General features: G+C 49.0%; 1 protein-coding gene across 3 annotated transcripts; it reads right to left on the minus strand.

The window, feature by feature from the left end:
- Positions 1-1,315: 1,315 nt before the first annotated feature.
- On the minus strand, positions 1,316-21,196 carry LOC119950667. Of its 3 annotated transcripts, none has more exons than XM_038773290.1 (7): positions 20,992-21,193; positions 15,703-15,801; positions 10,353-10,421; positions 8,098-8,177; positions 4,226-4,356; positions 3,537-3,603; positions 1,316-1,784 (listed from the first exon to the last, which is right to left on the minus strand). In XM_038773290.1, the coding sequence occupies exons 2-7, from the start codon at positions 15,774-15,776 to the stop codon at positions 1,654-1,656; spliced, it is 552 nt and encodes a 183-aa protein (XP_038629218.1). In that variant the 5' UTR covers positions 15,777-15,801; positions 20,992-21,193; the 3' UTR covers positions 1,316-1,653. The 3 variants fall into 3 exon arrangements, with proteins under 3 accessions (XP_038629218.1, XP_038629219.1, XP_038629220.1); XM_038773291.1 differs by having other exon boundaries at positions 21,136-21,154; XM_038773292.1 differs by lacking the exon at positions 10,353-10,421 and having other exon boundaries at positions 20,992-21,196.
- Between the last annotated feature and the right edge of the window lie 888 nt (positions 21,197-22,084).

Consider the following 22,084-nt stretch of genomic DNA (forward strand, 5'->3'; position numbering starts at 1 on the left):
AGCAGTCAGTTTGTATGCTGTAGGCTCCCACAAACAACAATGTGATGGTGCTTCCGCTGGTAGCCACAGAGGCCAGCTCCGACTCAAAGGCGTTGATTTGAGCTCTTTTTACCCAAAAGTGGGTGAGTTTTGGCAGGAATGTGTAGCTGAAGGTGTGGAGGAAGAGTTACCCCCCCCCCCCCTTTCCCTGGCAGTGGCATATCTGCTGGGCATCAGACCTGGCAGAAGGAGGTTTAAAGACCTGGCCAAGGAACTGGAGGAGACCTGTGGTGCGGCAGCAATTGGAAAGATGGCGGAGGGGAGAGGGTTGTACCAGGTTGGAAAACCCCAAATGGTGCAGTTAATGGCATTCAACAGAGAAGAGGTCCACCAGCAGCGAAAAGAGATGCAGGAAGATCGGTCGAAGGCCATCGAAAGGATCGATAGAGAGAGTCGAGAAGTGCCTGGAGACACGGGGGTCACAGATCCAGGAGATGGAGAGGGTGACGTCCGGCCACAGGGATTGGGTGGTGGGGCTCCTGGGGGACTTTTGCAAGCTGCTAAGGGCAAAGGTAGAGGAGCAGGAGAAGAGATCCAGAAGGCAGAATCTGCATATTGCTGGCCTACCTGAGGGTGAAGAAGGCACAAGTGCCACAAGATACATCTCAAGAATGCTCGCAGGAAATGAAATGAAAATCGCTTATTGTCACGAGTAGGCTTCAATGAAGTTACTGTGAAAAGCCCCTAGTCGCCACATTCCGGCGCCTGTCCGGGGAGGCTGGAACGGGACTGGTGGCGGGGGGGGGGGGGGGGGGGGGGGGGGGGTGCTGGACGAGGTCCCAGAGGTGGATAGAGCACAGAAGCTCTATCAGGGGGAGCCGCCCTGGCCGCTGATTGCAAGGCCCCATACGTTTGTGGAGAAGAAGATCTTGTGGTGCGATGGGCACATCTTCAAGATCTTTCTTTTCTTGCTGAATTGGGAGCTCTGGAAATTGCTGCGTCTCCCCCTGGAAGAGAACACACCCTAACACTTAATAAAGAAAAATGATGGGCGGCAGGGTGGCACAGTCGTTAGCACTGCTGCCTCACGGTGCTGAGGACCCGGGTTCAATCCCAGCCCAGGACACTGTCCGTGTGGAGTTTGCAGATTCGCCCTGTGTCTGCGTGGGTTTCACCCCCACAAGCCAAAGATGTGCAGGGTAGGTGGATTGGCCACGCTAAATTGCACCTTAATTGGGAAAAAATAATTGGGTTCCTCTAAATTCATTTAAAAAGTCAAAATGAAAATTCTGCCTGTTTTTTAAGAAACCTCCGCTCTCAAAAAAAAACAAGTCTCTTGACTTTCCTAGAGTCTTTACTTCATAAATTGTGCCTCTCACACAGTTGACAGCTGCAATTTAAATTGATTTGAAATGCTTTAAACTTTATAAAACAGTTGACATAGAAACAGTGATTTCTCCAAATGTAACAGTTATATTGCAGTCAAATACATTAAGAGCTACAAAGCAAATACGTGTAGCTCAGCCAGTCAGAGTCTTTTCATGTAACCTGACTTAGGTTGGTTGCATCCACTGCAGTGGCTCAAACTCTTGCTGGTGGAATGTTCCAGAAGCTACTGTCGCATGGCAACCAAATACATTATTCATGCTGCCGTTCTTTTTTCAAGTGCCTTCATTAAACATGCCACAGATAGGAGCAGTTAGCAACCGGCTTCTGACAGACTCCAGCTCGTGATCGGTGATTTGAAACCATTCCTTTGTTGAAAACGTCAGCCAGCCAGAACGGTATCAGAAAACCAACGAACACTGTTTTTGAAAAAAAAATATTAAACAGTTCATCAGTGGAATTTTCAGCACATTCCGAATTGGAAATCAGAGAACTGCAGATAGCTCCAAGTGTGTCTGACTCCCATAGTTCAATCTCAGGAGGTTCCTGTAGGATTATATGGGGATGGGATTAATTGCATAACTTTTTCAAAGGGCCAGCACGCAAGCAGTGGGCCAAATGTCCTCTTTGAGCTGCAAGGTGACGTGAACAGGCATACAGACGGGGCAGCACGGTGGCGCAGTGGGTTAGCCCTGCTGCCTCACGGCGCTGAAGTCCCAGGTTCGATCCCAGCTCTGGGTCACTGTCCCTGTGGAGTTTGCACATTGTTTGCATAGGTTACGTCCCCACAACCCAAAAATGTGCAGGGTAGGTGAATTGGCCACGCTAAATTGCCCCTTGATTGGGAGAAAAAAATGAATTTGGTACTCTAAATTTATTTTTTTAAAACATGCATTGCATACAGACCATTCAGCCCCTCGAGCATATTTAGCCATTCAATAATCATGGCTGATCTAATTCCTCCATATTCCTGCCTACCCACAACCTGTCACTTCTTAGTCCTCCAGAAATTCCCTACCTCTGCCTAAAAATAACAATTCAATGATCCAACTGCCTTTCCAGTATGAGGGTCCAAAGACTCACGACCCTCAGAAAAATGTCTCCTCGTTTCTGTCTTAAAAGAGCGACCCGCTTATTTTTAAATAGTGACCCCCCTGATCCTAGATAGGGTGGTGAGTCTCTGGCACTCTCAAATTTTAAGGTACACCCCCAGTGCTGTTAAGGAGCGAGTTCCAGGATTGAATGAAGGTAAACTTCCATTCCTTGTCTCTCACAGGGTCATGAATTCTGAATCAAGTGCTCATTGTGTACAGGACTGAGATGTGGAAATATTAGGTCTCAACACAAAAGTAAATAGGAAATAGACATGTTTGCAAAAATATTTCTGTACATTTTAGAATATAAATTCTTATGAACAAGAGAGAGCACATTATTACCATAAAATTATTAAATTAAACGGCAGTGCTGTCTCAGACCCCGGTTCAATTCCGGCCTTGGGTGTCTGCGTGTAGTCTGCACGTTCTCCCCGTGTCTGTGTGGGTTTCCTCCGGGTGCTCCGGTTTCCTCCCATAGTCAAAGATGTGCAGGTTAGGTGGATTGGCCATGATAAACTATTCCTTTGTGTCTAAAAGGTTAGGTGGGGTTACGGGGATAGGGCAAGGAAGTGTGCTGAGGTTAGGTTGCTCTTTCAGAGGGTCGGTGCAGACTCGATGGGCCAAATGGCCCCTTTCTGCACTGTAGGGATTCTATAATTCTAATGATTAAAACTGGAACTCTGTTCTGTCTTCTCCCACTCCGACAGTATATAGGCTGCTGAATCTCAACTTTGCAATAATTGGGGTAGCACAGTAGTTAGCACTGCAGTCTCACGGCGCCGAGGTCCCAGGTTCGATCCTGGCTCTGGCTCACTGTCGGTGTGGAGTTTTCACATTCTCCCCGTGTTTGCGTGGGTTTGACCCCCACAACCCAAAGATGTGCAGGGTAGATGGATTGAACACGCTAAATTGCCCCTTAATTGGAAAAAAATGAATTGGGTACTCAATTTATTTTTAAGAACTTTGCAATAATCTAATTATTACTACCAGACCTAGTCTTTATTCAAACTCTAACAACTTTGGCAATGTGGGTCACGTCCCCTCATTTACATTCCTTAATAATAACAACGTACATACCTGTTGCAAGTACACTCAGTACCGATAACACAAGGGACAGGTAGTACAGCTCAGGAGTGGTGTTTGCCTAACAATGATAAACAAAATCCTAATCAGTGTTAATGCTTAAAACCAAAGGAACTACACTTTTAAAGTCCGTATTTGTTGCTTTCTTTATACTGAGGTCTTAATCTCCAGATTTCCCAGTGTTACATGACACGTAATATCTTTTCGCACCATATTTGTATCACTAATTTTCTCTCTAATTTCCCTGTTACTCAGTGTCACTGGGACAACGTTCTTCTGGCACCGACCACACTTTGCGCAACTTGACATTTTTATGTCAGTGTGCGCTGCTATTTGGACGTTGGACTTTGAAGAGCATCGCAAATGTTCCCAATCCTGCTCTTGCTCCACATCCAGTGGACACAAATCTTCCTGCAGTGTTCACCTGACGGGTGGGAGATCAGAATTGAGAATTCGAACTGATCGCTTCGCCTTCCCCACCCAGGGATAAGGAGGTCAGCCTGTCCATTTCATACCATGTGTCAGTATCATTGGCCAGTGCCTTTTTCACTAGATTATCAAGGGAGCAACTCCAACACGTTCGTCGAGCAGCCCAGTGATGTTCCCAGTTGAACACAAAGACGCAACACCTGACATTCTAATCGTAACGTGCAAAACCGCGCAGAATGATCGGGAACTCTTACACACTGAGATGCAGGGACAGTGAAGGCAGTAGTTGCGATTCCCTGTGCAAATGATCCAACTCCATACACATGGAAAGCCACTTTCACCTCATTCGGGATTGGGTCCATCAAGGTCAGAATGACTGTAAATCCTAAATGAAAAAAAAATGAAAATCGCTTATTGTCACGAGTAGGCTTCAACAAAGTTACTGTGAAAAGCCCCTAGTCGCCACATTCTGGCGCCTGTCCGGGGAGGCTGGTACGGGAATCGAACTGTGCTGCTGTCCTGCTTGGTCTGCTTTCAAAGCCAACGATTTAGCCAAGTGAGCTAAACCAGCCCAGACCCAGAATTTCACCAGAATTAGATCAATTTGCCAATTTACCAACACGATTCTAACATAACCATTTGTATTGACGTGTGACATAGCTCCAATTCTACATTTCTTTTTTTTAAAATCTAGAGTACCCAATTATGTTTTCCAATTAAGGGGCAATTTAGCGTGGCCAATCCACCTACCCTGCACACCTTTGGATTGTGGAGGCGAAACCCACTCAGACACGGGGAGAATGTGCAAACTCCACACGGACAGTGACCCAGGGCCGGGATTCGAACCCAGGTCCTCAGCGTTGTAGGCAGCAATGGTAACCACTGTGCCACCATGCTGCCCTCAATTCTACATTTCTGATGCTAAAATTGACTAATCTATTTATTTAACTATATAGAATTTACAATTATTAAAGTTGGGGATGTTAGTGACAGGGATTTTCAGTGTCAAACACTCCCGAGGGTGTGTATAACATGGCTTTGATGCAGAGTCAAGAGGGTGGAGCGGGGTAAAGAGGGGAGTTACAAATGAGATAATAGTTAACCAGTTGTATGTATTCCCCGTTTAATTATAAGGTTAATTGGGTAGCACGGTGGCGCAGTGGGTAGCACTGCTGCCTCACGGCACCGAGGTCCCAGGTTCGAACCCGGCTCTGGGTCACTGTCCGTGTGGAGTTTGCACAATATCATAGAATTTCACAGTGCAGAAGGAGGCCATTCGGCCCATCGAGTCTGCACCGGCTCTTGGAAAGAGCACCTTACCCAAGGTCAACACCTCCACCCTACCCCCATAACCCAGTAACCCCACCCAACACTAAGGGCAATTTGGACACTATGGGCAATTTATCATGGCCAATCCACCTAACCTGCACATCTTTGGACTGTGGGAGGAAACCGGAGCACCCGGAGGAAACCCACGCACACACGGGGAGGATGTGCAGACTCCGCACAGACAGTGACCCAAGCCGGAATCGAACCTAGGACCCTGGAGCTGCGAAGCAATTGTGCTATCCACAATGCTACCGTGCTGCCCAATCTCCCCGTGTTTGATTGGGTTTCGCCCCCACAACCCAAAGATGTGCAGAGTAGGTGGATTAGCCACGCTAAATTGTCCCTTAATTGGAAAAAATGAATTGGGTACACTAAATTTATTTTTAAAATTATAAAGTTAATTGTGTTTACATTTACAAACCCGGGGGCTGTAATTATTGGGCAGCCGAAGACCAAAGATTTTGGCTATTTTTTTTTTAAATTAAGAGTTCATTCAACCGTGTTGTGACTCTGGGTCAAGTGGGTCTGGAATTGACCGTAACACTGGCCCAGGATTACGTAACACATGGTGGAGAGGGTAACATGTTAGCATGGATAGAGGATTGATTAGTTAACTGGAAACAGAGCGTAACAATAAATGGGTCTTTTTAAGGTTGGCAGGATGTGTGACGAGTGGTGTACCACAGGGCAAGGGCTTCAGCTATTTCCAATTGCTATCACGTGATTTGGGTGAATGGATGAATGCATGGTACCTAAATTTGCTGATGACACACAGACGGGTGTTAAGCAATGGGTTAAGAGACATTGCAATTAGTTGTCTCATTTATGTTAAGTGTTCAATGATTGTCTCATTTATGTTAAGTGTTCAATGATTGACACTGATATGTAAAGGGGCTTCAGGTGGACTCTGTGGCTGGTGATGTGATGATTGAGTTTAGTGCAGAGTCTGTTAAAGTGAAATAAAGGTGTTTGTAAAAAGGAGCTGGACTTTTGTCTCTTCATACCACAGCATCCATTACGTCTAACAATGGGTTGGGCAGTAAGTTGTGAGGAGGACGTAAATAAGTTAAAGAACTTGTCCAGTTTGGTAGGAAGAATAACGTATTATTGCAATGGAGAAAGATTTCAGAACTCTTGAGGTACAGAGGGATCTGGCTGTTCTGGTACAAGATCAGGAAATGTTAGTTTTCAGGGAGAGCAAGTGATTAGGGCGGCAAATGGAATGTGTCACTTATCGCGAAGGAAATAGAATATTAAAGTAGAGATGTTTTGCAACAGTTCCTGGCGAGACCACATCGAGAGTACTGTGTACAGTTTTGGTCTCCTTATTTAAGAAAGGATATAAATGCATTAGAAGCAGTTCAGAGAGGATTCACGCGACCGATAGCTGCGATGGGGGGGTCATCTTATGAGGAAAGGTTGGACAGGCTGGGCCTGTGTCCATTAGAGTTTAGAATAATGCGAGGCGATCTTATTGAATCATGCAAGATCCTGAGGGAACCTGACAAGGTGGAAGCTGAGTTTTGCCTTGAGGGGGAAACCAGAACAAAGGGAAATAGTTTAAAAATAAGGATACTTCCGTTTAAGATCGAGGAGAATAATTTATTTCTGTCAGAGGGTCGTGAATCTTTTGAACTCTCTTTCTCGAGAGCAGTGGAGGCTGAGTCGCAAATATTTTAAAGACTGAAATAGATAAGGGGACGGCACATGGCGCAGTGGTTAGCACTGGGACTGCGGTGCTGAGGACCCGTGTTCGAATCCCGGCCCTGGGGCACTGTCCGTGTGGAGTTTGCACATTTTTCCCGTGTTTGCGTGGGTTTCACCCCCACAAACCAAAGATGGGCAGGGGAGGTGGATTGGCCATGCTAAATTGCCCCTCAATTGGGGGAAAAAAAATAATTGGCTACTCTAAATTTATTTTAAAAAGACTGAAATAGATAAGATTCTTGACGAGGGAGTTAAAGGTTATCGGGGGGTCGGCAGAATGTGGGTTTGCGCTATAATCAGATCAGACGTGACCTTACTGAATAGCAGAGAGGCTCAAGCAACAGAATGGTCTCCTCCTGTTCCTAATTCGAATGTTCGCATGTATATATTTTAATATTTTTATAACACTGAAACAGGCCATTTGGCCGAACTAGTCCGTACAGGTGTCGTCTGCAATGAGCAAATTGCCCTATTCGTAAACTGCCGTGAATGTACAGCACAGAAAAAGACAGTAATCCATCAATTCTGTCTTCGCTCTGCGAAAGTGATCCAAAAGAAGAGTTTGAATGCCCCACATTTCCCCCCCCCCCCCCTTCTATGTCACATGCTCCCTGGGGCAAAACATTCCAGCAACTCTTTTACAAAAAAAATCTCCTATCCATTGTCTCACTCTCAATTTTAAATTGATGCTGATCCCCCAAAACAAGAGGAAAAACCATTTCCTTAATCACAAATTTAAAAACCCAAATCTAATTTTCTCTCAACCTCCTCCGCCCCAGTGAAATGAACAGGAGTATTTTCTCTCCCTGGCTCCCATCTTGGTAAATGAACAACACGACGCCATCTCTTTATAATCTGAATTAAGATGGGACATAGAGAACCGCGCACAGAATTTTAGCAGCGACCCCGCTGCCCTGGGAAGGTTTACCATTTATCCCCCCGCCCCCCCACCCCGGACTCGATTTATAAAACACACATTGCTCATTTTGTCTCAAATTTATGGATGCTCAAGATGGCAGTGTTCCTCAATAGTCAGGACTTGGAAAATCAGTGCGCAGAGAAAATGACATCACTCCACTACGTAACTTACCCGTCATAATGAAAGTGAAGATTATAAAACTGGTCAGGTTGACGAGGAGGGGTTGGCCACAGTATCGCGATGATTTTGGCCTAAGAGATAAACCACAATGCAGGGTGAGGACTTGGGGGCAGGAGAAGACACAAAGGACAAAGAAAACCCAAATCAGCCTCCTCCCATCTTACATCATGAACCCCTCCCCTCCTCCCCCATCCACATTCCCTTCTCTTTCATCTACGTATCTAATTTGCCCCTCGAATACATCCGTGTTATTTATCTCAACTGCTCCGAGAAAACAAGTTTCACATTCCAGCTACTCTTCCCGAATTCCCAAATTAATTGATTAGTGACTACCTTATGTTTATGGCCCTTTGTTCTAGAAGTCATAGAACATACAATGCAGGAGGCCATTCGGCCCATCGAGTCTGCACCCACCCACTTAAGCCCTCACTTCCACCCTCTCCCCGTAACCCAATAACCCCCTCCTAACCTTTTTATGGTCAATTAGGGCAATTTATCATGGCCAATCCACCTAACCTGCACGTCTTTCGGGACTTGTGGGAGGAAACCGCAGCACCCGGAGGAAACCCACACAGACACGGTGAGAATGAGCAGACTCCGCACAGACAGCGACCCAGCGGGGAATCGAACCTGGGACCCTGCCGCTGTGAAGCCACAGTGCTATCCACTTGTGCTACCGTGCTGCCCAGAAGTGGAAACACTTTCACCATCATGTCCCATCACACCCTCAGAAGCTTGAAGACCTCTATTAGATCGCCCTTCAAACAGTAAATGAGTCTGTAAGGGATCAATGAAAGAATCACAAAACAAAGTGTTTTCCTTCCTCAGGAACCTCCTCTGCCGATGGGAAGTCGGTCTCAGTGCTGGAATTGTGGGAAAGTTCCAATACCTCATCTGACCGGTCATTCTTTCCGCGTGTTTGGTTGGAATATTGACCTCGGGCTCAGCTGAGCTTAAACTGTCCATAGCTGGAATGAATACTGTATCCCACAATCCAAGGAACTGGGACAGGGATCCCAGCCGAACATTCCCCAGGAACCTCACGTGTTGCAGGAGGAAAAATACCATTTACTCCGGCAGCTGGTGGAATTTAAATTTGATTAATAAAACCTGGAATTGACAGCTCGTGTCAGTAATTCGATTGTCACAAGACCCATCTGGTTCACCAATGTCCTTTAGGGAAGGAAATCTGCCGTCCTTACCCGGTCTGGCCTACATGTGACTCCAGACCCACAGCAATGTGGTTGACTCTTCACTGCCCTCTGAATTGGGTGAGTGAGCCATTCGGTTCAAGGGCAGTTAACTATGGGCCATAAAGGGCAGCACGGTGGCCTAGTGGTTAGCACAACCGCCTCACGGCGCTGAGGTCCCAGGTTCGATCCCGGCTCTGGGTCACTGTCCGTGTGGAGTTTGCACATTCTCCCCGTGTCTGCGTGGGTTTTGCCCCCACAACCCAAAAATGTGCAGAGTAGGTGGATTGGACACGCTAAATTGCCCCTTAATTGGAAAAAATAATTGGGTAATCTAAATTTAAAAAAAACTATGGGCCATAAATGCCTTGTAGCCTTGCCAACTACATCCATACCCAATGGAGGAGTAGACATATCTTGACCTTGGTGAGAGTGGGCCATAGATTTACCAGAATTATACCAGGCGGCAGTGGTTAAACTACACAGAGAATATACAAACCGGGGTGTATTTGACCAAATCGTTCCTCAACATTCTAGGTTTCCAAGATATTAAGAGGAATTATTTGCGTAAATACTTCTGCAGTCAAAAAAAAACAGTAGAAACTAGAACTCTCTGCTGCAAACAGCAGTTGATGCTTGATCAATCGTTAACTTTAATTCCGAGATTTCTGATAACCGGAGATATTAAAGGATGTGAGGCAAAGGCGGGTATATGGAGTTAGATCAAATGTCAGCCGGGGTCTCACTGATGGAATAGTTTCGAGGGGCTGAATGTTCCACTCCAATACTTTATGATGAAGTTAATAAGGAGCAACTTCCCAGAGTGAGACAAGGGTCAGATACAAGGTGATTGGCTAAAGAACCAGGGGTGACACAGGGAAATTCCTTTTTAAAAACACAGCCGGTCGTGGCGATCTGGAACCTAGCCAGTTATGATACTTCTCCTCCTGATACCTTATAGCTGAGACTGACCATAGGTTGAAGCTGGTCACCTTGCTATCACCCAGCTTTCTGGAATTGGGTCTGGTTACTTTTTGTTTCAAATACTTTATTTACCGTAGCAGTACAAATATCTGCGGGAGGAGGAGGAGGAGGAAGGTCACCAACAGCAGCACCAGGATTTCACTGCAAGCAAATACAAATTATTAACAGCAATAATAATCGTCCCTTTACATAAGGAACTTATGCAAACTAATAACAAACATTGTGCAGGGAATGTACCGTCAGCAAACCTGCCTCCGAATGGGTTTCTGATACCCGTTCCCACAATCCATCTCTCAACCAGGGTATAAGCAGAAAGACAACACACAGAAACCTACCAATCCTAATACGTGCTTGCATTTAAAAAAAATTATTTGTTCTTCTGTCTTGTTTGAAGTACGAAAGCCCGGAGGTTGTTTGGAAAGAGATATTTTAAGCTGCATTACCTCGTTGTACCCACCTGATTGTCAAGCACAACACACCAAACTCCCTTAGTAACAGTTAGCTGGCGATATGACCCAGGGCCTCAGTACGCACCACAAAGGCAGAAATCAGGACATTCCTGCTCTCTCAAGTAGATCAAAGATATCCCCATGACCGAATTCCCCATGACTATTCCACAGTCAGTAGACAAGGTCAATTATACTTCAGAGGCAAAACTGAGCCGGGTTAATTTTTCATCTCCCCAAGGTAAATCCTCTCTCTCTCTCCTTTGGAACATATTAATGGCCTTGGGAGGAACTAATTCCAACTCCTGACAACCAGGAATTGAAAGACTGGCCTGAGGGTCTGCAGTCCCACAGTATCTGCCCGGAAAGCCAGTGCAACAACAAATGATAACTTTCTTCCTGGTTTTGGCCAGTGAGAGGGAAGTCAATGCCTTTTTTTTTGGAATTTATCTTTTAGGAAACTAAGGGGTTCTGAATGAGATATTTGTGATTAGAAGAGCACAAAGATGGTCAGTGGCCCAACGTTAGGAATTCCAGCGTTCCAAGCATTCATTAAGAACTAATTAGTGGTTAGCACTGCTGCCTCACGGCGCCGAGATCCCGGGTTCGAATCCCGGCTCTGGGTCACTGTCCGTGTGGAGTTTGCACATCCTCCCCGTGTCTGCGTGGGTTTCACCCCCACAACCCAAAGATGTGCAGGATAAGTGGATGGGCCATGATAAATTGCCCCTTAATTGGAAAAAATGAATTGAGTGCTCTTAAAAAAATTTTTTTTTAAAGAATTAATTAGTGTGGGAGATGTGCATGACGTCCTGATTTCAATGCAAGCAGAGGAGAAAGAGGTTACAGAATGGCCCACTTGTAGCTGAGAAAGGACAAGGGAAGAGTACTGACAGACGAGTCGTGAGTACCAGCTGTGGTTGGGTTAGTAACACTCGCAGCTCGGGTCAGACGGATCTGGGTTCAAGTCCCACTCCGGGACTTGAGCACAAAAATCAAGACTGATGCTCCAATGCAGTACTGCGGGTGCCATCTTTCAGATCTTTTATTGTGTCACGTGCACTCGGATGGCAATCTGATACAGAGCACGTTATCATGGGGTCTTGCTACTCCTCTGCGACTTACGACTTCTGTGACCTGTTACATGTACGTCTTATCACCCTCTACCTCGTGTTCTTTTCCAGATGGCCTCTCTTTATATACAGGTCCCCAGGTCACATGGCCTTGGTGTTGAGACCGCATGGTGTGTATATACTGCCACCTGCTGATTGGAGGTCTCATACCATCCAACTGTGATATGGCCCATAGGCATATCACCAGAAAGTCAAGTGAGCTAAAGTAGTCCCTCGTGTTCTGGCCAATGTTTACTCCTCAAATCAATCATCATCACTTTTCCGTTGAAGAGAGTGATTGATTGCTGCATTTTCTGCTCTTCCAAATTACTTTTGTTTTTATAAACTTAAGAGTACCCAATTATTTTTTTGCACTTAAGGGGCAATTTAGCCTGGCCAATCCACCTACACTGCACATCTTTGGGTTGTGGGGGTGAAACCCACGCAGACACGGGGAGAATGTGCAAACTCCACACAGACATTGACCCAGGGCTGGGATCGAACCCGGGTCATAGAATTTACAGTGCAGAAGGAGGCCATTCAGCCCATTGAGTCTGCACTGGCTCTTTGACAGAGCACCCTACCCAACCCAACACCTCCACCCTATCCCCATAACCCAGTAACCCCACCCAACACTAAGGGCAATTTTGGACACTAAGGGCAATTTAGCATGGCCATTCCACCTAAACTGCACATCTTTGTTACTGTGGGAGGAAACCGGAGCACCCGGAGGAAACCCACGTACACACGGGGAGAACATGCAGACTCCGCACAGACAGTGTCCCAAGCCGGGAATCGAACCTGGGACCTTGGAGCTGTGAAGCAATTGTGCTAACCACTATGCTACCGTGCCGCCCCTTCTAAAATACGTAAATGGCTTTCAGACATCACTGGTGTTGAAAGGTGCTATATAAATGCAAGTATTTTTCTAACAGTCGCTGATCAGGGTTCAGACACCGGAAATGGAAGGATCTGAACACCAAGCTGACTCGGGAAGGGAATAGATGGAATTCTGGGCCATGCCTTCTGCCACCGTTGCAGAGAATATCTGGTGTAGGGAGACCAAAGAGGAGGAAAACAGGATTAAAGGATAATATCCCTTCAAAAGAATAATTCTAAAATGAAGTGCAAACTTTGAACCCAATTATAAACACTATTTTCCACACACGCTCCAGCTTTCATGTACAGACTTAGTGGCATTTGCTAAATATATATAGTTGAAGTATTTAAAATCACCACAATTTGACATGCTCAGCACTGTGCACTTCAATGAGCCTCAGTATAAATATCCACAACTGTGTGAGTCAGTACAACAGGATGTTGTATTGATGTGAGAATTAACAAAGGACTGAAGTATCAACGAGACTCAAAGCATATTACCAAGAGGCATTTCTCTAATATCCCTCTACAGTCCAGAGCTCCTGTAAATGGAACTTCTTTTTGAAGAATTTAGAGTATCCAATTATTTTTTTGCACAATTAAGGGGCAATTTAGTGTGGCCAATCCACCTAACCTGCACATCTTGCGTTGTGGGGGTGAATCCCACACAAACACGGAGAGAATGTGCAAACACCACGCGGACAGTGACCCAGAGCCGGGATCGAACCGGGGTCATTGGCACCGTAGGCAGCAGTGCTAACCGCTGCGCCACTGTGCAACCTGAAATAGAACTCCTCAAAGGCATTTCACTGTAAATAATTTTTTTCTCAATGGAACCGATAGTAAGAGTGTTTCATTTTGGTTCCTTCACTCAAGTTGCCATTTTTCAAATGTAACCAGTGCCCGAATATTGTGAAACGGGGTGGCAGAGACACAACATCTAATTCCATTCTGACCAGATGCCACGCACATGTGCACCTTCCATCGAGTGGTAATTGCCACCAAAAACACTGACCCCTTTTTACTCCTTAGCCTGGGTACGTTGGTGCCACCTGTGCCTGCCAGCCTGCCATCACATGTTGCAGTAAAGTGACACAATTTGGCGACGTAGCCAAAATTGATCTTTGCATATGTCAGAGGGATATTTCCCTGTGGGAGCTGATGGCCATTCATTTTCTTTCCTTGGCGACTGGGTGTGGGCTGGCCAGTTGGAATAGGCACAATTTCTGCGTAATTGGGAACGTGCCAGTATTTTATTGGCAGGAAGGAGGCAGGTAAACAGCTGAGCGATGGAGGTTTTGCTCGTAGTGTTTAAACATGCAAATGCACCCAGGAAGCAGAAGCAACTAATATGTACCACCGGGACTCCGAACGCCCCAGATTACAATCTGTTTGATGGGTTTTTGCAGCGAGTGTTTGAACAGCCAATTCGCAGCAACATCCACTTCAACAGAGAGCTGCAATGAGAAGGTCCACTGCTTAGACAGCCTGCGAGTGGGCAGCAAATGACACCTTTCAAATCTATTTTCAACAAAGTTCTGTGACCCAAAGCTGGACAGGTTTCTGATAATAAATAAGGCATCTACAATTCCCTGTCCACTAGGTTGGTCCAGATTTTGTTCGGGCTGTTATGAGACATAGGAACAGAAGCAGGCCACCCGGCCCATCGGGTCTGCTCCGCTGTTGTACAGCGAGAGAGTGGGTCAGGAGAACCCGGGATTAGTTAAACTCATGCAGAAGCTTTTCCTCAATCTGCATGAACGTGTTATTTCTGTGGCAGCGGTCTTTCATGCTTACCCTGAAAGAAAATATGGGAAGAATGGCCACATCACAAGGCACAACATTAAATACACCAAAGACCCTAATTCCATTGCTTCCCCCCCTACGTTGCTCAGGGGGCTGATCAATCTGTAGCTGAGCTAACAGCAAGATCAGGGACGACCCAGGTTCAGTTCTGACTCAGTGCTGCATTAGCCAGTAGACCAGTGGTGTGGATGCTTCGGAGTCTTCGGCACTCCTGGAGTGAGGGAGGTGGGTAGCTGGGCGCAGTCCCTCCCCCCAGCTGGTACCCACAAACTGCTGCTGGAATTGTGCATGCGTGGAGCGGGGCGAGGGGAGAATCGAACACAGTTTCCACAATTTCAAAATAGCCTCCCTGCATTTGCTGTCAAAGTTGACACACGACAAATAATCTCTTTCATAAGGGGGTGGCATGTTTTCGCAGTGGTTAGCACTGAGGGGCAGCACGGTGGCCTAGTGGTTAGCACAACCGCCTCACGGCGCTGAGGTCCCAGGTTCGATCCCGGCTCTGGGTCACTGTCCGTGTGGAGTTTGCACATTCTCCCCGTGTCTGCGTGGGTTTCGCCCCCACAACCCAAAAATGTGCAGAGTAGGTGGATTGGCCACGCTAAAAATTGCTCCTTAATAGAAAAAATAATTGGATAATCTAAATTTAAAAAAAAAACAAACAAAAGCACTGGGACTACGGCGCTGAGGACCTGGGTTTGAATCCCGGCTCTGGGTCACTGTCCGTGTGGAGTTTGCACATTCTTCCCGTGTTTGCGTGGGTTTCACCCCCACAACCCAAAGACGTGCAGGTTAGGTGGATTAGCCATGCTAAATTGCCCCATAATCGGAAAGAAAAATAATTGGGTACTCTAAATTTACTTTTTAAAAATCTCTTTGATAAGATCCTCATGGTGTCTAATGCCCAGGGATTTTTACCCCAACAAGACTTCCATTACTTACAGGAGAGGTGGGGAGAGGAACAGAGTTAATTGGCAATAAAATTAACCCCCAAAGTGCTGTAAAAACTCAGCTGGTCACACAGCGTCTATGGAGAGAGGCACAGCGTTAATGTTTCGAGCCCAATATGACTACATCGGAACTGCAGAAAGGTCGGAACGTGATGGGTTTTTATGCTGCTGAAAGAGGTAGATGGTCAAGTAGAACAAAAACGTCGCAAATTCAGAAAGATATGCTTACAATTTTGCTCGACTGCGTTTAGGTAACTGTCTGCTGAAGTGGTAAGCAAGATGAGCAAGACAATAATGCAGCATGCTGTGCCCAATCTGCTCTTGATATCTGAAACAAAAGAGAGTTACTGAACAGACAACACAATGGCCAGCACTAAAACTCAATCAAATAATTAGCAGCCCAATAAAATGCAAGGCTTCAGAGATTAAATTGGTGAATTGTTGAAGATCTGCATTATACATGAAGCAGTTCAATGAGTGAAGTGGCCTTTCTCACAGTGTCAATACACCATCGCTTAAACCCCACCAACCACATTAAACTGCTCACCATCCTGGTTCCTGAGCTGATACCAGAAATGGGGGGGGGGGGGGGGGCCATAAACGTGCCACAGAAACGTAAAGGAAGGGGACAGGGGGGGGGGGGGGGGAGGGGGGGGGACAGGGGGGGGGGGAGGGGGGGGGACAGGGGGGGGGGGGAGGGGGGCAGAACCAGTGAGTCAGAAGGTAGGCGGCAGAGGAAAGGAGGGGGTGGGGGGTATCAAACCACATGAACATGGCCTCCCAAATCCATGACCATCTCTCCGGCAGCTCACTGTATCAATCCCTCCAATCAGGTCCTTAAATAAATTCCACATTCCCACCACCGCTGCATCTGACACTTGTTTCCCCCCCCCCATGGGATGTGGGAGTCACTGGACAAGGCCAGCATTTGTTGCCCATCCCTAATTGCCCTTGAACCATCGTGCCCAGCCATTTCAGGGGGCAATTAAGCATCAACAACATTGCTGTGGGTCTGGAGTCACATGTAGGTCAGGTCAGATAAGGGCGGCAGATTTCATTCCTTAAAATTAAAAAAGATCCAGATTTAAGTAAAATTCCACCATCCCGTGGTGGGAATTGAACCCATGTCCCCAGAGCATTAGCCTGAGATTACACGCCCAGTGACATTCCCAAATAGGTTAACAATCATCTACCACCAACTCTCCCTGCCTCACAAGAACATGGGCAGGTCGTCCCACAGGAGCGGAGAGTTCAGTACCTTGTCCAAGAACCATTCTTTGGTCAGTACTGAGAGCTGATGGCTACGACCTGTTCAAGCATCACCGTGAGCCCAAACCCTGCTCTCACCTCACGTACCTGACCTTTCAGGAGAGAGAACCCCAGGCAATCTCCCCTGACCCCAAGTCCTCAGGGTCAATTAGGCCGGTTGTTAAAACTAGTCCCAGCGGAGGTCAATTATTTCAGGAGTGGAATCTGGGAATGTTGGAAAGGCATCTCAGATTCAGGCAAAGTGGCTAAAACTTTGGTCTTCCCAAGACCAAAAAAATTCTCCTCACATAATTTATCGAGTGTCTTCCCAAATGGGTAAGCAAGACAGACAAGACAACAGGGCAGCCAGGAGGGAGAATAGGGCAGATCCCTGATCATAGTTTAGGGGGCGGCACAGTGGTTAGCACTGCTGCCTCACAGCGCCACAGACCCGGGTTCAATTGCGGCCTCGGGTGTCTGTGTGGAGTTTGCACTTTCTCCCTCTCACTCCGGTTTCCTCCCACAGTCCGACAGGTTTGGTGGATTGGCCATGCTAAATTGCCCCTTAGTGTCCAGGGATGTGTACGTTAGGTAAAGGAGTTGTTTAGATAGGGTGGGGTGTCTATCAGCAGACTGGATGGGCTGAATGGCCTCCCTCTGCACTGTAGGGATTCTATGAGACACAATCTAACCCCTCACTGGGTAGACATTCCACAGTATAGAAACCATCAATCTGATCCTCAACTCACAGCTGGGGGGGGGGGGGGGGCAACTGCTCCACAATAAACCAGATCAAAGGGGGGGTTGGGGGGGGGGGCAACTGCTCCACACAATAAACCAGATCAAACTGTCTCCCTGCGAATGGGAGGCGAAAACCTTAGAAATGGGGGACATTGGGACGACGACATGGGGGGGGGGGGGGGGTGGGGGGGGGCTGTCTCCCAGCATCAGAAACTAAATGCCTGCTCTCAACATTCGGTGATTCTGTTTCCCAATAGGACATTTCCAGCTTTGTCTGGGTTAACAGAGAAATTGACCAACACAAACCCTGCCCAGGACCGGGAGGAGCAGCAAATAAATAAACCGCTTCCTTCTGTAAACTTACTAAACATTTCAGTTTCGCACGTGTACGTTTCAATTTGTACAATTTCAACAAAAACATTAGTTGCTAAAATTGATCATCACATATCTGGGATGAAACTGACTCACTCTCACGCCTCACTCACTTCCTCCACACTCACTCACTCCCTCCACACTCACTCACTCCCTCCACACTCACTCACTCCCTCCACACTCACTCACTCCCTCCACACTCACCTCCCTCACCCTCCTCCACACTCACCTCACTCACCTCCCTCCACACTCACCTCCCTCCACACTCACCTCACTCACCTCCCTCCACTCACCTCCCTCCACACTCACCTCACTCACCTCCCTCCACACTCACCTCCCTCCACACTCCACACTCACCTCCCTCCACACTCACCTCCCTCCACACTCACCTCCCTCCACACTCACCTCCCTCCACACTCACCTCCCTCCACACTCACCTCCCTCCACACTCACCTCCCTCCACACTCACCTCCCTCCACACTCACTCACCCCTCCACACTCACTCACCCCCTCCACACTCACTCACCCCCTCCACACTCACTCACCTCCCTCACCCTCCTCCACACTCACCTCCTCACCCTCCTCCACACTCACCTCCTCACCTCCCTCCACACTCACCCCCTCCACACTCACCCACCTCCACACTCACCCCCCTCCACACTCACTCACCCCCTCCACACTCACTCACCCCCTCCACACTCACTCACCCCCTCCACACTCACTCACCCCCTCCACACTCACTCACCTCCCTCCACACTCACTCACTCCCTCCACACCTCCTCACTCCCTCCACACTCACTCCCTCCCTCCACACTCACTCCCTCCCTCCACACACCTCCCTCCACACTCACTCACCTCCCTCCACACCCACCTCCCTCACTCCCTCCCTCCACTCACTCACTCCCTCCACACTCACTCACTCCTCCACTCACTCACTCCCTCCACACTCACTCACTCCCTCCACCTCACTCCCTCCCTCCACACTCACTCCCTCCCTCCACACTCACTCACTCCCTCCACATTCACTCACTCCCTCCACACTCACTCACTCCCTCCCTCCACACTCACTCACTCACTCCCTCCACACTCACTCACTCCCTCCACACTCACTCACCTCACTCCCTCCACACTCACTCACTCACTCCCTCCACACTCACTCACTCACTCCCTCCCACACTCCCTCACTCACTCCCTCCACACTCACTCACTCACTCCCTCCCTCCACTCACTCACTCCACACTCACTCACTCTCACTCCCTCCCTCCACTCACTCACGCCCTCCACACTCACTCACTCCCTCCACACTCACTCACTCCCTCCACACTCACTCACTCCCTCCACACTCACTCACTCCCTCCACACTCACTCACTCTCCCTCCCTCCACACTCACCCACTCCCTCCCTCCACTCACTCACTCCACACTCACTCACTCTCACTCCCTCCCTCCACTCACTCACAGCGCCCTCCCACACTCACTCACAGCCCCTCCATCACTCACTCACGCACGTCCACACTCAACTATCAACTCACAGCCACACTCACTCACTCCCTCCCTCCCGCCACACTAATCCTCCCTCCCTCCAACTCACGACCCTCTCTCCAAGCTCACTCCCTCGCCGTCCACACTCACTCCCTCCCTCCACACTCACTCCCTCCCTCCACACTCACTCCCTCCCTCCACACTCACTCCCTCCCTCACGCCACAACTCCACGCCCTCCCTCCACCACTCACCTCCCTTCCTCATCCAACATCACTCACTCCCTCCCACTCACTCCTTCCCTCCACAATACTTACCTCCCTCCCTCCACACACACTCACTCCCTCCCTCCACACACACTCACTCCCTCCCCGCCAACCCCACTCCCTCCCTCCCTCCCTACCCACTCCCTCCCTCCACCACACTCACTCCCTCCACACTCACTCCCTCCACAGTCCCTCCCACAGCTCACCCCTCCCACTCACTCCCTCACTCCACACACCCTCACCCCACACACACCACTCAATCTCCCTCCCTCCCTCCTCACACACTACTCCTCCACACCACTCACTCCCTCCACACACACACTCACTCCCCCCTCCCTCCCTCCACACTCACTCCCTCCACACTCACTCACTCCCTCCACACTCACTCACTCCCTCCCTCCACTCACTCACTCCACACTCACTCACTCTCACTCCCTCCCTCCACTCACTCACGCCCTCCACACTCACTCACTCCCTCCACACTCACTCACTCCCCCACACTCACTCACCTCCCTCCACACTCACTCACTCCCTCCCTCCCTCCACACTCCCTCCCTCCCTCCACATCACTCCCTCCCTCCACACTCACTCCCTCCCTCCACACTCACTCCCCTCCCTCCACACTCACTCCCTCCCTCCACACTCACTCCCTCCCTCCACACTCACTCCCTCCCTCCACACTCACTCACTCCCTCCACACTCACTCCCTCACTCCACACATACTCACTCCCTCCCTCCACACACACTCACTCCCTCCCTCCACACACACTCACTCCCTCCCTCCACACACACTCACTCCCTCCCCACACACTCCCTCCCTCCACACACACTCACTCCCTCCCTCCCTCCACACACACTCACTCCCTCCCTCCCTCCCTCCACACACACTCCCTCCCTCCACACACACTCACTCCCTCCCTCCACACACACACACTCCCTCCCTCCCTCCCTCCACACACCCTCCCTCCCTCCCTCCCTCCACACACCCTCCCTCCCTCCACACACCCTCCCTCCCTCCCTCCACACACCCTCCCTCCCTCCCTCCACACACCCTCCCTCCCTCCCTCCACACACCCTCCCTCCCTCCCTCCACACACCCTCCCTCCCTCCCTCCACACACCCTCCCTCCCTCCCTCCCTCCACACACCCTCCCTCCCTCCCTCCCTCCACACACCCTCCCTCCCTCCCTCCCTCCACACACCCTCACTCCCTCCCTCCACACATCACTCCCTCCCTCCCTCCCTCCACACACACACTCCCTCCCTCCCTCCCTCCACACACACACACTCCCTCCCTCCCTCCCTCCACACACACTCCCTCCCTCCCTCCACACACACGCTCACTCACTCACTCCCTCCCAGCTCTGGGGAAACTCTGCCGTTAGTATAGAAAGTTGGACAAAGTGAGTGTACCAGCCTGGCTCACGATCCCCTTCACTGTCGGCATATTTTCTTGTAGAGGAGGTTCACAGCCTCGGTGCTTTTAACTACCAGAAAGTTGGCGACCAGGAGGAAGATGAGGAGGGAAATAGCGAGAGACTGAGCGATAATTCTCACCATGATGGGCGGCTGCTCTCAGTGTGAGTGAAGCCTCATCCCTCCCCCATCCCTCACTCAGCTCCCTCCCCCATCCCCAACTCTCTCAATAGGCAGAATGTGGGACTCGCCCCCACCCCACCCCCACCCCACCCCCAGGGCAATCTGTTACCCAGAAGCCTTGTCCCACATTCAGCAGTGTTTCCAGGATTGAGGAATGCCAGTGTCACAGACAGAGAGAGAGAGAGACTGGGACTGTTCTCCTGGGGGAAGCAAAGGTTAAGGGAGATTAGCTGCAGGCGTTGAGAATGAGCTGGACAGGAAGAAACTGACCCCACTTTTGGGAAGAGGGGGGGGAACAGCCATATAAGGTCATTGGGAAAAGAAGCAATGGAAACCTGGGAAGAAACTTTTTTCAGGCAGGAAATGGTTAGGATGTGGACTGCTGTGCCTGTGGGAGGCAGGTTCAAACCAGGCACTGGAGGGATTTGGATTAAAGTTCATGGCCCTATGAGTCTCCTCCATCCTTCCTCATTTGTGTCTACCCTGTACACTTTAAACACTCCCTATGATAGCGAGTTCCACACTCTCCCCACTCTCTGGGTAAGGAAGTTTTTTTTTAAACTTCCCTCTTTGAATTCTTGATAATTATTGTATATTGGTGAATTAGTGGGCAGCACAGTAGCACAAATGATTAGCACTGTGGCTTCACAGCGCCAGGGTTCCAGGTTCGATTCCCCACTGGGTCACTGTCTGTGCGGACGGGCTGCACATTCTCTCCGTGTCTGCGTGGGTTTCCTCCGGGTGCTCCGGTTTCCTCCCACAGTCCAAAGACGGGCAGGTTAGGTGGATTGGCCATGCTAAATTGCTCTTAGTGTCCCAAAAAAAAGGTTAGGAGGGGTTATTGGGTTACAGGGATAGGGTGGAAGTGAGGGTTTAAGTGGGTCGATGCAGACTTAATGGGCCGAAT

Source organism: Scyliorhinus canicula, chromosome 16 (genome assembly GCF_902713615.1).
Source record: "Scyliorhinus canicula chromosome 16, sScyCan1.1, whole genome shotgun sequence".
NCBI lineage: Eukaryota > Metazoa > Chordata > Chondrichthyes > Carcharhiniformes > Scyliorhinidae > Scyliorhinus > Scyliorhinus canicula.